Here is a 15728-nt window from a genome sequence, read left to right as displayed (position 1 = left end):
TAAGTAGTCATTGAAAGTGAGAGAAGTCAAGCAGAGGAATAAATAAAAACAAAGTTCAACCAGAATCCCAGTTACTCAAAGATTAAAAAAATAGTCCTTTTTCACTACCTTGGTATCAGTCACTGAGCAGTATTTCTGACAGTCTAACTGGTGTTTGAGGAGCAGTGCTTTTCCTTTTTATAATGTAGAAGACTGTAATGGTCTCAAAACTTTTAACCACAACACTACAGGAAAGACTTTTTCCTGTGTCTAATTACTGAAGTACCAGACAATGAGCTCACAAATAAAGTGAAATTCTGAAGCATTATGCAACCGCTTTGAGTTCTTTTATGTAAATAATTGATAACAATGAGTCAGATCTTCCCTTCCAATTCAAAGTCAACAATAGGACAAATATAAACTTTGATAGTTACGGTATTTGTGGCATTCACTTTTATGAATTCCTTTTTTGTGGAAAGTTAGAAACAAAAGGTTTTTTTCGGATGTCCTTTTTCCCAGAGTTGATATTTCCTCTAAGTATGCATCTGTATTTTGAGGTTTTGAACTTAGAAGAGAGTCTACAACTACAGTAGGCAAGTTTTGATTCAGTAAAATGGTAGACCAGTTTCAAGTTGCATACATTTATACATACAGGTCTATAGCCAAGCAGAATTTGAGAGCACAAATACTATGTGTTGTCCCCTTTTCAGACATTTTAGGTATTAGAGAAAGTTAAAGAGTGGATCCATGCTGTGTATGTGTAATTGGTTTTGCCAGCTAGTTTCACAGCAGTCAGCTCAGTCAAACACAGAATGGGGTTCACTGAGACTTCTCATCCAACAAATACATGCACAAAGTATAATATTGCTTCCCCCTTTAATGCGTGTGGCATCAAAAGTGAACCTCTAATTACAAGTTTGATAAAGCAATTATGAATCTGGTGTCAAAAGATTTTTAATTGAAACATTTTTCTAAATAACATGCTATTAACATTTGAACTCTACAAAGTTATGCTGTAACGAAGTGCCTTAATTGCATTAGTAGGTGTTTTTATAAGACATTTTCAGGATAAAAATCTCAGATGTTGCTTTTTCTTACAAATGAAAAAATGTGCATCTGTATAGGTTTATTGCTCTAGGCAGGCTTATTTTTTCTAGCCTTGTTTTACATCACTGTGATTTTGTAATTTTTCCTGAAGATACACAGTCGAATTATTACATTTGACACTAAGTAAAGTCAGATTGCTCTCTTGAAGACAAGTTACCTGTTTTCCTGAAGGAAAACAATCAAGGTAGAGAAATTCAGATACAGAAGTAAAGCAATGTGTGTCCATCGTAGATATAGATTGTGCTGATGGAGCCTATGCTACAAAAGTTTAACCTGCTTCAAAAATTATTTGTATTGCTATAGAGACCTAAAACAATCATCCGATCTCTGATTTTAGCAAACTGAGGTAGAAGCTTGGCCTGTTTACTTCTCCAACATGTGGGATGGTGAGACTGTTGGCTAGAGGTGTCAAAGAGTGCCAAAGAGAGTGTAATGAGAAGGTATCTCTTACTTCTCCTTTCATCCCAAACCTGTGTTTGTGTACTACTACTCTTAACACTCCATAAACATCAGATACACAGCTACTAATTTGTTCTTCAGTGTAGTGAGTGTGTGAGAATTAGACTTCTCATGCTGAAACTCCTTTCCCAATTAGGAGCAAACCTTCCTCCTGCCCGATCAATGATATCAGTTTCATTAAAAGCCAATTATCAACACAGATAAGAGTAGGATTTGAACTTTTTTCAACAATTTCCTCATCCATCTCTGCAATGCAGCTCTAAAGACAAATGGAAGGTCCAGTAAATGTGCAACAGCATCCAATGAAATTTAGGATTAAGCACATTACATATCTTGCACAGCGCAAATGAAATTGCACTCAGAATTCAAAATAGGTAGAAAGCATGTCTCTGAGATGGAATATGGTGGAGACCTAGAGTTATAAAATACTAGTTTCTTTAAAATGTTGTCACAGCAGTCATCCACTATTAGAAATGGAGTATGCAGAATAGGTAAAAACCCACCTGTGACCTGCCTGCACATCACTGTATTACTCTTCTGGTTTTGCCTTATGGCCCTAGGATCCTTGTGTCTATCAGTATTTTCCTTGCATTAAAGCATGAATATCTTTTTTCCCTAAAATCATTTCCCCATACTGTTTTTGGGAGGTCCAACAGGCTACTTTTCCTGCCAAGGAAGTCTAAACATGAAACTCCAGATCTGCATTCATGTATTCATAGGATATTTTAAACTTCTAATTAGGTGTGATTTCAGTAGAACTGATGCAAAATATTTTTGAGAAGATCTTATTTTAGTTTTATTTGTTTTTTCATTGCACAGAAATGATGGGGCTCTAATGCAGAGATTTTTAAGTAAAAGGAGATTGATCAAGCACGTGAGATCTCTCCAGATGATATATACTGGTATCAGTCTGGATGGAAAACATGAATCGGGATACTTAGTGACTGATAATATACTGTCATACAAAAGCTTGTGAAACAGAAGATGTGAATAGAAGATAAAATACCTAAGTACAGAATGTATCTGTAACAGAGCAGACTTATGGCCATGAATTTAAGGTGATAAAGAAGACAGGCCACTAGTGTTAGTCATAGTGGTCTAGGAACATGGGCAGTCCTGATAAAGGATTTTTAATGGCTTATTTTTCTTAGGTATACCATGTTGTACTGGATCTGATTGAGCCAGAGTTAATTTTCTCCATGACAGTTAATATGCTGATAAGTTTAAGATTTGTGACCAAAACAGTGTTGAAAATCTGTGTTTTAGCTACTGCTCTGCTGTGCTTGCACAACATCAAGGCTTTCTCTGTTTCTAACACTGCCCCCTCAAGCAAGGAGGCTGATGGTGAACAAGAGGCTGGAAGGGGACACAGCTAGGACAGACGGTCTCAGCTGACCAAAGAAATATCCCACACCACAGAGCATCATCCTTGGCACTAACGCTGGCATGGGGAGTTTTCCAAAGTAGCTATTGCTTGGAAAGTGGCTGGTCATTGGTCTTCAGGTGGGAAGTGATGAGTAATTGCCTATGCATTACTTGGTTGTGGGTTTTTTGTTTGTTTTATTTATTGAACTGTTTTTATCTAAACCCACAAGTTTTTCTCACATTTGCTCTTCCAATTATCTTACCTATACCAATGGGAAGGAGGGAGCAAGTGACTGGATGGGGGGTTATCTGCCTGCTGGTGTCAATACCCCAATCTTCTAATAATGTTTAATAATAGGAGTAATTCTAATAGCTTTGGAAGGATTCTTTATGGTAACGTATATCTGAAGCATTATCCCTGTGAGCCTGATTTCATGGTGAAGTTGACCATAAGATCTGTGATAAGTTACTCTCTGCGTATGTAGGCATGCTCTGGTATAAGGGACTTATGCTCCAGAGAAGTATTCAAACGTGGAGCTGTTTCAGAGCTGCTGATCCCACAGTTGCTGTGCTGGTCCATTAGTCCCTGAAAACTAATACGTAACTGACACCTGTAGCAGTGGAAGAGACTAGATGAAGTGTGGGGCAGTGCAGGTAGAAAACAATTGAAGGAAAGTAGAAAGATGTCTTTACTTCTTCACTTCCATTAACTCATATAATTTCAGGTATTGCATGTAGCGACAGCAGATGCGCTTGTCAGAGGAATATGTGATATCTGCAGATGTCAGATATATAGGACACCTCAGATACATAGGAAACATGTCACCAAAGCAGATGAAGGTCCCCTGATAATTTTAGAATTCAGCTTGCCTGCTATAAGATCAAATAGATGAAAAGTATTAACACAGTAAATTTCATCACTTTGTTTCTTCATGCACAATTAAATTGCAATGTAAAGTATTTTAATTCATAGGGAAGACCTCTACTGTGAGCAAGCACTAACGTGGGAAAAAATATTCCATACTGTCATGGTTTGAGCTCAGAGGGCAACTCAGCACCACACTGCTCACTCCTGCCTTCCCCCCAAGTGCTGAGAATGGGAAAATAAGCCAAGGCTTGGGTTTCAACATAGGACAGGGAGGGATAAATCACACATTATGGTCATGGGCAAAAGGCATACTCATTAAAGGGAATTAAAAAAGAACATAGTCGTTAGAGACACTAACAGCACTTAACAGAGTAGGACAGTGAGAAGCACTACCACATCTTGAAAACATCTTCCTGTACCCCTCCCTTCTTCCTAGGCTCAGCTCTACTCCTGATATATCTATCTCCTCCCCAGGAGGCACAGGGCGGGAAGGAACGGGGGGGTTCAGTCAGTGCTGCTGCTACTTCCATTTTTGTGGGGGGGAAGGAACTTCTGGAACTTTTTCACCCTATTCTAGCGTGATCGCCCTCTCACAGGAGACAGTCCTCCAGAGCTTTCCTCAGACTTGAGTCCCTCCCACAGGCTACAGTATTTCCCTCACTGCTCTGGTGTGGGACACCAACTTTTTCCAGCTTAAGTCCCTCCCTCAGGCTACAGCCCTTCCCAAGCTGCTCCAGCATGGGACACCCCTGCATGCTGCAATCCTCCCAGCACTGAACTACAGCAGCGGGGGCTGCTTCTTCCCACAGGATCCCAGCCTCCTTTGGTCATAGACACCTTAGCCATCCATCTGAGGCCCCTCACAGGCCATAAATCATTGTCTGCCCCACCACAGACCTTCATGGATGGCGGGGGGGGGGGGGGCACCCTGCCGTCTCACCACAGGATACAGGGGGGTCTGTGCTCCAGCACACCTCCCCCCTCCTTTCTTCCTCCGTTCCTCCACTGACCTTGGTGTTCACGCAGCTGCTGCAACTCCTCCTCACAAGTCCGACTGCCCATCACCACGTCCCTTCTTAAATACGTTATCGCAGAGGCGCAGCTGATTGGCTCGGCCTTGGTGCAGAGGTGGAGCTGACTTGGAGCTGGGGAGCTTCGAGAAGCTTCTCATAGGTGGCCACCCATATAGCCCCCTCCCCTGCCACCAAAAACTCCACCACTCACTCAAACCCAGGATACTGCCTCTCACTGGCTTAAATGCAGTTTGCTAGTTTATGCAGGGATGCTGAGAAATTGCGGTCAGAAGTTTTATTCCTGGGTTTGTTTACAAATGTGGTATGATGATTTGCTTACAGAGCAAAGAAAAGGGTGTAGAATTTACACATTTATTCTGAAAATTATCACTTAAGTTGTGGCTATTGTAGTAAAGATGTTCCCTCGAGTCTCGGATTTGCAATTTAACAATTTAATTTGCAGTTGGTACCTCTTCAGTAGTACTTCAGTAGTATTTTATTGCATCCAACAGTATGACTTTTTAAGACTGTAAACATTATAATAAAAGGTGGTGAAATGCAAGCAGGTGCGAAAGCAAATCTTGCAGGGTGTAATTAATCACTGTTTTCCTTTGCTCAAAAACCAGATGACAGACTACTTCACCTGTATCTGTCTCATCCAAAGCTCTTCGTTACGCTTACTGTATAGATAACATGGTGTAGCCAGTACACAGCGAACTTTCTCAAGTACAAGCATGTTCACTGTAAGTGGTTCATTTTCAATTTTAAGCAGCAAATTTCTAGCAAGCTTTATTCACTGTGTCCAAGCCTGTGTTTTCTAAGGCTAATATCATAGATAAATATGGGTGGGTTTTCCTAGGAATAGCAAATGCATGGCCTAGCCAAAAATACTCATTGTGTCAGTATTCCAGTTCTTACTCTAAAGCTTTTTAAAAAAATGTTGAAAATGATATCATCATTTTTATATAGCCATATATCCAGAAGCACTGATAGCTGTTCATTAATGAAACTTAATAATTAAACCGGCAGCTTAAGTTAAGTTAATACAAAGCATTCATAAAGCATACCAAGGGTTTCTGATTTGTGTGAAGTAATATTGGGAGTGACACTAACTTCCTTTGCAATCTGAGGCCTTGTTCCCAAATTAGGATTAATTTCAGACTCCAGAAACATTAACAAAGCCTTAAACTATGCTCATTATCCATATAGTTTCACGAGAAGAATTAGTGTAAAGACTTATTTACCAAGTCTTATCTTAAATATACTTACGTCAGATGGAAATATTTTAGTTTTGCAAATAACAAGGGTAAATTAAGGTGATATAAAACATTGTTAAAATGGTATAAGAAGATGGCTGTAAAGATTTTTGCTTGGTTGTTTAAATACATGCACATTTACATCTTTCCAGTTAAATTGGTGCAATCTGTAAGTAAAATAGTTGTTGATAAAGCAACACATCTGCTGACAACATCTAGAAACATACCTAGTGATTTTGTGAGGTTTCCTATTGACTTATATATTTCTTGCCAGTCTCCGTTTATGAAGAAATATGGAAATTTTCAGGTTTGGGTGTTTCTTTGATTGGGGGGGTTGTATTTTCAATTAGAAATCTGTGTAGTGCATTGACTATGAAAATGACAAGGTCACCTTTGTGTCACAACTGATTTTTTTTTCAAGGATCTGAAAGTTTCTTACATGGAGATAGAAAAATATGGAAAGAGAAAGAGAGGGTGCATCTGTGGTGCCTGATAAGGTTATTTTCTAATCATCTGGGACCTGTAAGTATCCAGAGATCACAGCATGGGGCAGCATCATTTTGCAAGCTTAAACATAAATATAGCCTTATTAAGACTTTAGAGGACAGTGCATTGACTGCGGCATGCGAATATGAGTTGTCAGGGACATTATTTTCTCTGCAGCTTCCACATTCAGGATTTGTCTTGTGATTATTTCCATAGGCCTTTGTTTGGCTCTCCAGGTATTACTCTCCCCCACTAACCCTGAGTGCTCAGGAACTCCTGAGGGTGGTCCTCTGAGACACAGGTTCCTATCAACAAAGGAATCGTGAAGGCTGTTCTTCCTGTGTCCCCTCCCTCTGCTTTTCCCTGTGTCCAGCATCCGATTGCTCTGTCTTCAGGATTGGAGCCACATCAATATGAAATCATAGCATGCCCAACATTTAGTGATTCAAGCAGGTTACATTAATTCCCATATGATATGTGTGTAACCATGGCAATAACTGAGGCAAGGGAGAAACAGTCCTCCATAGCTGCGCACTGTATGATAGGTGTAAAGTGTGCTTGTATTCATATACAGAAGGTGCTAAACAGAAAAGTGATACTAAAGCAGGTAATTCCATGGTGAGCAATTGGCATTCAAACAGGGGCTGGATGTCAGCAGTTTTGTCAGAAAGCTGGGTTCTTCCACCATCTGGTTAAGTATACTGCTTGCATTATCTGTACGCTGATACTGAACAGAAGCGTGAAGTCTATCTGGAGGAACTGCTGGGGAGACCAACTGCCACTCAACAGGTGACCTAAGGCACGTGGCAGTCGAGTCCAACCTTGCACAGAAAACCACAGAAGGGCAGCCATAGACCCATATTTATTCTTTCTTCTCCCCAAAGAAACAGGGTGTTTCTACTTTGTGGAGACAAAATGGATTTCAGCCAGAGATACCTGAAACACTGAATGACCCAATGTAGGTTACTTTACTGCTGTCATCTGCTGGCAATATTAATATGTGAGAGGGGTAGTGTCCTAGTCAAGAAGGAATTGGTACTAGAAATGTGGTTTATTCTGTTTGGTATTCTTAGTGATTGCCTTGGGAATCTCCAAGGATTCTTTATTTGTGCAAGAGTAGTGTTACTTTACTGTTATTAAAAATTAAATAAGTAAGGTTATTAGCATGCTGCAGAATCTAAGTTCGAGGGTTGTGTTCTGTTCACTGAGACTGTTGAAGACTAGGAAAAGACATTTCAACTATTGTACTAAATTAGTAAGTCCAAGTGTAAAAAATCAGCTAAATTTACTATTTTTACAAGGTAATTACAAGAATTTCTCGTGTAAAAATACGTGCTTGATTTTGTCCATCTGCTTCCCTCACTAAGTTGTATAATTCAGTGGTTCTGCTTACCATTTTGTTAGCCATGTTCCAAAAAAATTAGAAATTGGACTTCCATTTGTTCTTTTTTCTGTATGTCATGAATGGAGTGATAACACTGTCTAGTCTCACAGCTGAAGAATGAGAAAAGTATAGACAGATATTCAGTTCTTCCCAAGTGTTTATGCTACTCTGTTCTTTGGGCTGCACACAAAGAGGGATCAGCCACCCTCATATACATAAAATGATTGCCAGAATTGCTTGGAGTACATCCTCCTTGTTCTGTGACTTACCATGTCTAAAGCCCCTTAACGAGCTTGAATTAGGTTAAAAAAACATCTTTTTGCTTATGTGGCAAGGAAGCCTTGAAGTCTAAGTAGCCTCATATTCTTCAGTTTCGAAAGCAAACCAAAGGGTTCCTTTGATTAGGTATATCTAGGTAGCAATATACTGTTCAAAGGTAACACTGGCCTTGATATTGCTGCTGAACAGGTCTAATACCAGTGCACAGGAACTAAACTGTACTGGTTTTACTTGTGATTTACTTTAATGAATGAGAACAAGAATTGGATTACCTGCCTTAAGAAGGTTACTGTACAGTTAATGTGAAAGGCTATATGAAAAAAAAAGAAAGATCAGCTGAAAGTTTTGCTGTTTGCTGGCTTTTGAAATTTTTTTCTTCTCACCAATGACTTTTTCTCTCCAGAAAAGAAGCTGAATTATAATTTTACCTTGGATTAAAACATATTAAGACATCAGTAAATAATTATTTTTATTTTTAATACATAAAACTATAAATATATTATTTGATTATTTTGTTTCCGGTTTCTCATTCTATCTTGTGTTTCATTGGCTCCATCAGACCTTCTATTCATTGGGGTTTTTTGCCTTAGGTAGAAAATACAGAAAAAATGGTGTATTTGTTTTATACATTCAGATTCATTTGCCCACTCACAAAACCAAAACTGTACATTGGTAGTTAAACTATAGAAGCCCAGTCCTTTGCTGGGATTATATCAGAACTTCACATTTGCGACCAATTAGCTGCTTTACTGCTAGCAGCTAGCAAATGTAGAGAGAGTGGCAAGGCAGCGTCACTGTTACCCACGCTGTTAAGATGTACATGTCTGAGATGTGAAGTGTTCCATGTGTTTGTTTTAGCGCTGTCCTCTTTGGTTTTATTTGTGAGAAATAGATGAGAGATTTTCAAGTTGTTCTTTAAGTAACTTCCCACAATTATGCAAAAGTCATTAGCCTTGGGGACCTTAACTCAAGACAGCTTCCAGTCCTGTACTGTAACCACATTACAACACTGTGATACTCGGAAACAGGATGCTGTCTGTGATGTAACAACCCAAGTTTTTGGCATTTCTCCGGATACCTCACACTGGAGATGTGTGTAACTTGTTTTTCACATTTACTCTGTCGTCTCTTTCTGCACTGTTAATATCCAAATGTCTTTCCTTTGTGAAACAGCTTTATTCTTACTCTTTTTCAGCTGTAGCAGATTGTGTTTAAAAGGCTAAAGTTTGAGTTTTTCCTTGCCCATGCTTTTAATTTCTGGCAGTTCCTTTCTATGTCCTTTTTCAGATGTTCCTAGACAAACATACCGACTTAGTGCCAGTTTGGAAAAACATCTTTCATCCTCCAGATTATTAGAGACCATTTATATATGAAGAGGTCTAAAACATTATTTCTTCTGCATCTGGGATGCAATGAAATGCATTTCTAATAAAATGCATTTTTCATAATTGCTGTTAAAATACATGTTTTCTCCAGCAGTTATGACATTGAGGTGTCTCAGATACCACATTTTCCTGTTTAGAAATATATTCCAGTGTAAGAGAGAGATCTCTGAAAGCATTTAAAAATTTAAAGAAGAGTTTTGCAAAAAATAAATGTCAACTCAGATATTTTCCTGCAGATAACAATGGCTACCTAAAATGCCATTTTTCCTCTCCACATAGAGGTTTGAAAATTATTTTAATGTTTAAAGTTCCTTTACTCATATAATTTTCACTGTCCACCAACTATATAGTTTAGTTCATGTTACAGATTTCACCTATGGGATTCTGCTCTAATTTACAATAAATATGAACTTTTTTTTTTTTTTGTAATATGACTGCATTGTCTTTATCCATAGGGAGTATGTTTATTACATAATTATGCTGAGAAAGGAAGTTGATGGTCATCAAAAATAGGCTGTTCGAGAACAGCCTATTAAAATGTATATAACCTTATATAAACTTTTAGGCTATCTATTCTAAATATTCACTCTTACAATATGTGCAGCATAGAGTTTGCAAAGGATGTGAAGTTTTCTTATTTTTCTGTATGTATTTCCCTGGATAAAAAAAAACAAAAAACAAAAAAAAACCCACAAAAACAACAACAAAAAAAAAAAAAAAAACAAAACAAAACAAAAAAAAAAAAACAGCAAACAAAAAAATACCCTCAAACAAACAAAAAACCTCAAAGAAAACCCCAAACACCCACTGTTTTCTTCATTTGTTTACAAACTAATTCCTGTGCTTTGTATCTTTTAGAAAACCTCAGTAAATTACTGGTATGTCTAGAGATGTTTGTGATGGGCTTGCATTGAAATACTCTGAAACTATTTTCTCCTTAAATTCCCATACTGAAAAGACTCATTGGTGACAGGTTGAAGTGGGCTGGACTGTAATCTTAGTGTCATGAAAAGCTGGAGGACTTTAAATCCTCCAGTTCACCTGACCTTTTTGTGTTCTGAAATACTGATGAACTCCAGAAGAGTAAAATATAGCAAAGAAATGCACGGTCAGAGTGTTTGTGGAATTCAAAGAATAACTGTCAGAGATGGAGGCTCTGAAATGCAGAGGCAATTTACATGGCAGGGGCTTTTAAAATTACCAGCAGCTGTCTTCAATAACGCTTAGTATTTCCTTACTCAAAATGTTCAGAGGTGAGCTTAATTAACTTTTATCTGAAAGATGTTCCTGGCCTTATACCTTCTTCTTCTTCTGATAAGGCAAATTAAGAGTGATTATTGAAAGATAAATGTCTTATATTTCAATTATGTCAGTGTCAGTGGGATGGGGAGTGATAATTAATGACAGAACATGCACCTTTTTCCATCATTGCCTGAAATACTGAGCCATTTCTGTCTCAGAAAAAATCTGTTACTAAAAAAGGTTATTTTGTGTAACAGATTAATGTGCAGCTCTTAAATTTCCCTTAGCTTATACTTAAGCAGCCATCAAAAGACTACCTTTAGCATCCAGGTACTCAAGCACTGTTTATGCATTCAGGTGGAAAAAAGTAACGTTACACCTTTTCATAGAAGAGTTTTTCTTCAACAATTTATTTCAAGTTCTCCATATAATAGTGAGGACATTATGTGGCAAAAAACTTATCTTGACTAAGGTCTTCCTGAGTAGGTCTTTGACACTTCATTGACTTACTGTTAATGGCAGACAGACAAATTTCCTCCATATAAAAAGAGAAGAAAATCAATCCTAATTGCCTTGTGTTCTGTATCTATCATATGCAAAAGTGAAAATAAATATGTTTCTGAAAAAGTTCTACTTATTTGCCTATAATGGAAACACTAGCTAAAGCAGTTAAAGCTAGACAGAATCATGAAAGACAGTTTTATGGTGCAAAGTGCTGGCCAACTTTATAAGCATCTAAGTACAACTTTTTTTTTTAAATAATGCCAGTGACATCTTATTTCTTTTACTTGATGGCCTCTTGCTTTTTTCTTTCCATTCTTTTTCTTTCTATTAGACTACAAGTAGGAGACACATTTGTAGATGGGCAGAATGTCTCATAACGAAGCTTTCTTTCCTGTTTCTTTTCTGTGATACTACATCACCCTGACATTAACACAAAGGACAAGTGCAAAACCTTTTAGCTGAGTGTCTCTTCAAAATGCCATTTAACAGCCTGGGAACTTATTTCCCTTCAGCATAAGCTGGCAACAGATCCAGTGAGATGAAGCATTGACCCTTAAAGTTTATCAAGATAGGCCTTTGTAGGAGGGCAGTCATGCTTTCTTCTAGGACTGCATCAACTTTTTAAACAAGTTGTATGTAATACCCACATCCCACAAAACCAGGAGATTGTTGTGTTTTGATACATATGCATTCACAAAAAATGCTAACTTGAAAGCTCCTCTTCTTTCACCTCATTACTGGTCACGCTGCCTCCATAAACTGTAGTTTGAAGGTTTCAGGATTTCATGCTCAGAAGTTTTCATAGCTTTAAAGCAGAAAATCAATTTCAGGCATCAGTTTCATCATATTCATTTATCAAGTTAGTTAAGAAATTAGTGTAATGATTAATCAGAAGGCTTTTCTTATTAGAAGAATAAGACCCTGTAGACCTCAAGCAAAAATCTAGGACAGGGAAAATTAAAAGCAACATAGCAAAACCATAAATTTTTATATGCAGATTTTTTATAAAGCCTTCCTTTTCACAGCGTAATTGAAATATTACTTAAAGGACCCATAAAAGATAACATTAAAACAAACTGAGTTCCATATATGATTAATTCACACAGTGGGAAACTGACTGTAAGAAATTCAATGTTATATGTATGACCTTGATATGAATAAAACAACTTTTAATTTTGTCATTTCCATTACAAATGTAGAATGCAATTAACAATAATCTTAGCAGAGAAGCAAGGGTCTAACATAAAAATCTGCTTACAAAATAAATTTGTAACATTATTGAACTTAAAATATTTTCCAATACACGAGGACTAGTAAAATATTCAGCAAAATTGATTTAACTCGCATGTTGTAAAACTGTCTGAAGATCTAATTCTCTCTGCTTTTTTCTATGAGAAATTTACATAAAATAACTTACAGTGCTTTAATTCAATAAATATGTGTCAGGATACTTCCACACCAGTCCTTTAAAGCCTTGGCAACTTCTTGCTGAAGCTACATCTACCACTGAAGCTACTTCCATTTCATCTGGAATTCAGGCTACAGTTTGATGTTGCTGTTAATCCCATGTTACTGTGGGTTGCTGCTGGGAGGTGTGGTCATGGTATGACCCCCCACGCCTGCCACGTCCCCTCTCTTTCTCCTCTACAAACATTACCTGGCCCTGGAGTGACTGGGGTGTGTTTGGTGAGCCAGTGGAAATTTAACTCTTTTGATGGTGCTTGGTGGATGTAGCTATCAAAGTAGCATGTATCCCTATACTCCACTGGGAGCCACAGATAAACTTGATAAATTTCTTCCATTGTTCTTCAGGCAGCCTCGCACCTCCAGGTGTGTTTCTATCTGTTCCCTTTCTCTACTGAAAAACCTTCCTCCTAGCCATGCTCCCCAAAGTTGGTACTCCGGAGGGGTTTCTTGTCAATGCAGTCTCCCTCTGGGAAGCTGCAGCTTGGCCACCAGCCAGACAGTGATTTAGTAATAAATTATATCCACTGAGGTGATGCGTGTGTGTATCTCTAAATTTCTGGAGTATGATCACCTGTGCTTTGATGTTTGAGTGATAATGACTCTAAATTTGTATGTGGCACCTAACAAAATCGTAATGAGAAGGGAAGTTTGGGAATCATGTGTCTTGTAAATAATTCTTAAGACAAGCATTTTCCTATAAATATTAATACATTTTTAAGAGACTCTACTTCAAAAAAACACTGAACTACAACGCTATTTGAAAATACTTGAAAATTAAGAAGGATCTCTTTAATTCATCTGTGCTTCCTGAATTACTTAGTTCAGTGTTTTCAAAATAATTCTGTAACAGGATAAGACATTGGTTTATCAATGAGAGTTATAGGCTTGCTTCAAATGAAGAAAATTAGGCTTCATATGAAAAAAAAAATCTCTGATCAAGTTTGGTAACCAAGTGATGAACTGTGAACAGATTAATAGGAAATTAATTGAGATGTACATATAGTTGTGAAACCTTGATCCAGATTTAGTATTTATCAGCATCCAACTTGTCACTTTGATTTTGTGAATAAAGATTACACTTTTCTCATAGATTTTATATATCTTACTTATTTTATAATCTGAATGACCTCCTTTGAAATTCCAACACGTTAGCATTGATTGCTTATATTGCTGGTTTTTTTCTTTCCTCTCTTTTTATTCTAGTGCTATTTTCTGTTGTTCTTGTTTTACATTAATCCATTCCAAACAAGTTACCATAGTGTTTCTCATCTAGGTGTCTCAAAAGGTTAAGGGAAAAAGTTACACTAATAATGAGTTAAGGAGTGACTCTACCCAAAACAAGCTGTACCAAGAGAAAGCAACTGTGATTTTTGTCTGTAATGTGGGCGTCAACTTTAATTCAAAAACACCCGTGTTCTCCAGATGTCTGTGTAAGCAGTCTGTCAACCGCCACCAGCAGAAGAATGCCTGTGTACACAACTGACCTCACTTAGCCTCCTCTGAAGTGCATGCCATGTTGTTATCTATATTTTGCCTTGATTTTTTACACTTCTTTCTTTGCGGCTACTCAAGCCTTACATTATCTTTCTATCTCTGTCTCATCAACTCCCCATCTGTTTTCCTGTCTGGTCTGAAACTCCGTATTTCCTCTCCACAGCAGCTCTCTAAAGGTCCCTGCCTGCTCCTTGTTGCTTGTGTCGCATTTCTGCGATGGAGCTGTTTAACTGCACAAGGATGAGGACAAAACTTACTGGTAGAAAACACCCTGTGAAAACTATATTGCAAGCAAAAATCATAAAAAACAGGAAGAGATTTCCTACCACGGTGGCCATTTGGATGACCACTGTCACCTTGCAGAGAGCATGGGTCAGGGCTAGACAAGGCATCCCACTCTGGCATTTCACAGGGGGGAAGGAGATGAGCAACCACCCTTCTGTGTTTTCCTTCAGCAGCTTCTTAAGATTATACCCTTGCATCTCAGCTCTGCTTCCAGGCACAGGGTATGCCTCTGATGTGAAGATTACTTCAGCTGTTTTTTCTGCTCCCAGAAAGGCAGCAGTCTTGCAGGGTTGGCCCAAGGCATGACCAGAACAAGCCTGTACAGAAGCTTTGAGCATACCTGGCATACAGACAGTCTCAGACTTGCATCTAAACAGCAGTGTGGGCATTGGTGCAAACTCATCTTCCTCATGGAAAAGTGTGGTACATAATAGCAACATGAGTTATGGGAGAATGCAGAACAAAAATTCCATCTCTAATGTAAGATTTGGTTCAAAATCAAGAATTGGTATCCAAGACTTCTTCCTGCCACTGTGGATTATGTATCATCATTGTATGTCTTTGTAACAAACTGCACGTGTTTCCAGTACCTAGAAAGCCTACCATGAAGAGTTGAATATGAATTTGATAATGATATTAAAATGTGTTCAGAGGAATATTGTAACACAGGTATAATTTATTACGAGGGATTAAGTAGTGCAAGACATTGTGGATAGCTGTGTTTTTAGCACCTGAGGATGAGCAAAGTCAAAGCCTTTATTTCCAACAGTCTGTGCTTACTTGGAAAAATGTTTGTCTGGCTACAGGCATGGAACCCGTTGTGCTGGAGAAGTGGCAGCCACGGCAAACAACTCACACTGCACAGTAGGAATCGCCTTTAATGCCAAGATTGGAGGTATGTGAAACAGTCTCCCACCAGAAAAAAAAAGTAACCAAAGAGCTATTTGTGCTAAATGGCACATTCAGACCTTTCTCAACAAGAGAAGGAGATTTGTATGGATAACAAACCTAGCTGTGTTAGAGAGTAAGTCTCAGTTGTAGAGTGGTCATTAAATACCGGTACTGAAGGAGTTTGTCTGCAGTGACACTTATCCAGTGCTCCCTGGAGCGCTGCCTCTCCGTTCACACAGAAAATAGAAAGTGAGACTTTTGACG

General features: G+C 38.1%; 1 protein-coding gene across 3 annotated transcripts in view; it reads left to right on the top strand.

The window, feature by feature from the left end:
* PCSK5 (proprotein convertase subtilisin/kexin type 5) overlaps positions 1-15728 on the top strand; it is a 246574-nt gene that overhangs the window by 83427 nt on the left and 147419 nt on the right. For all 3 annotated transcript variants that reach the window (XM_042787933.1, XM_042787934.1, XM_042787935.1), the window contains exon 6: positions 15380-15468. In XM_042787933.1, coding sequence (XP_042643867.1) covers positions 15380-15468 — 89 coding nt within the window. The remainder of the gene's footprint in view (positions 1-15379; positions 15469-15728) is intronic.

Source organism: Tyto alba, unplaced genomic scaffold (assembly GCF_018691265.1).
Source record: "Tyto alba isolate M040663 unplaced genomic scaffold, T.alba_DEE_v4.0 Super-Scaffold_13, whole genome shotgun sequence".
Classification (NCBI taxonomy): Eukaryota; Metazoa; Chordata; class Aves; order Strigiformes; family Tytonidae; genus Tyto; species Tyto alba.
This window is presented reverse-complemented; position numbering and strand designations above follow the sequence as displayed.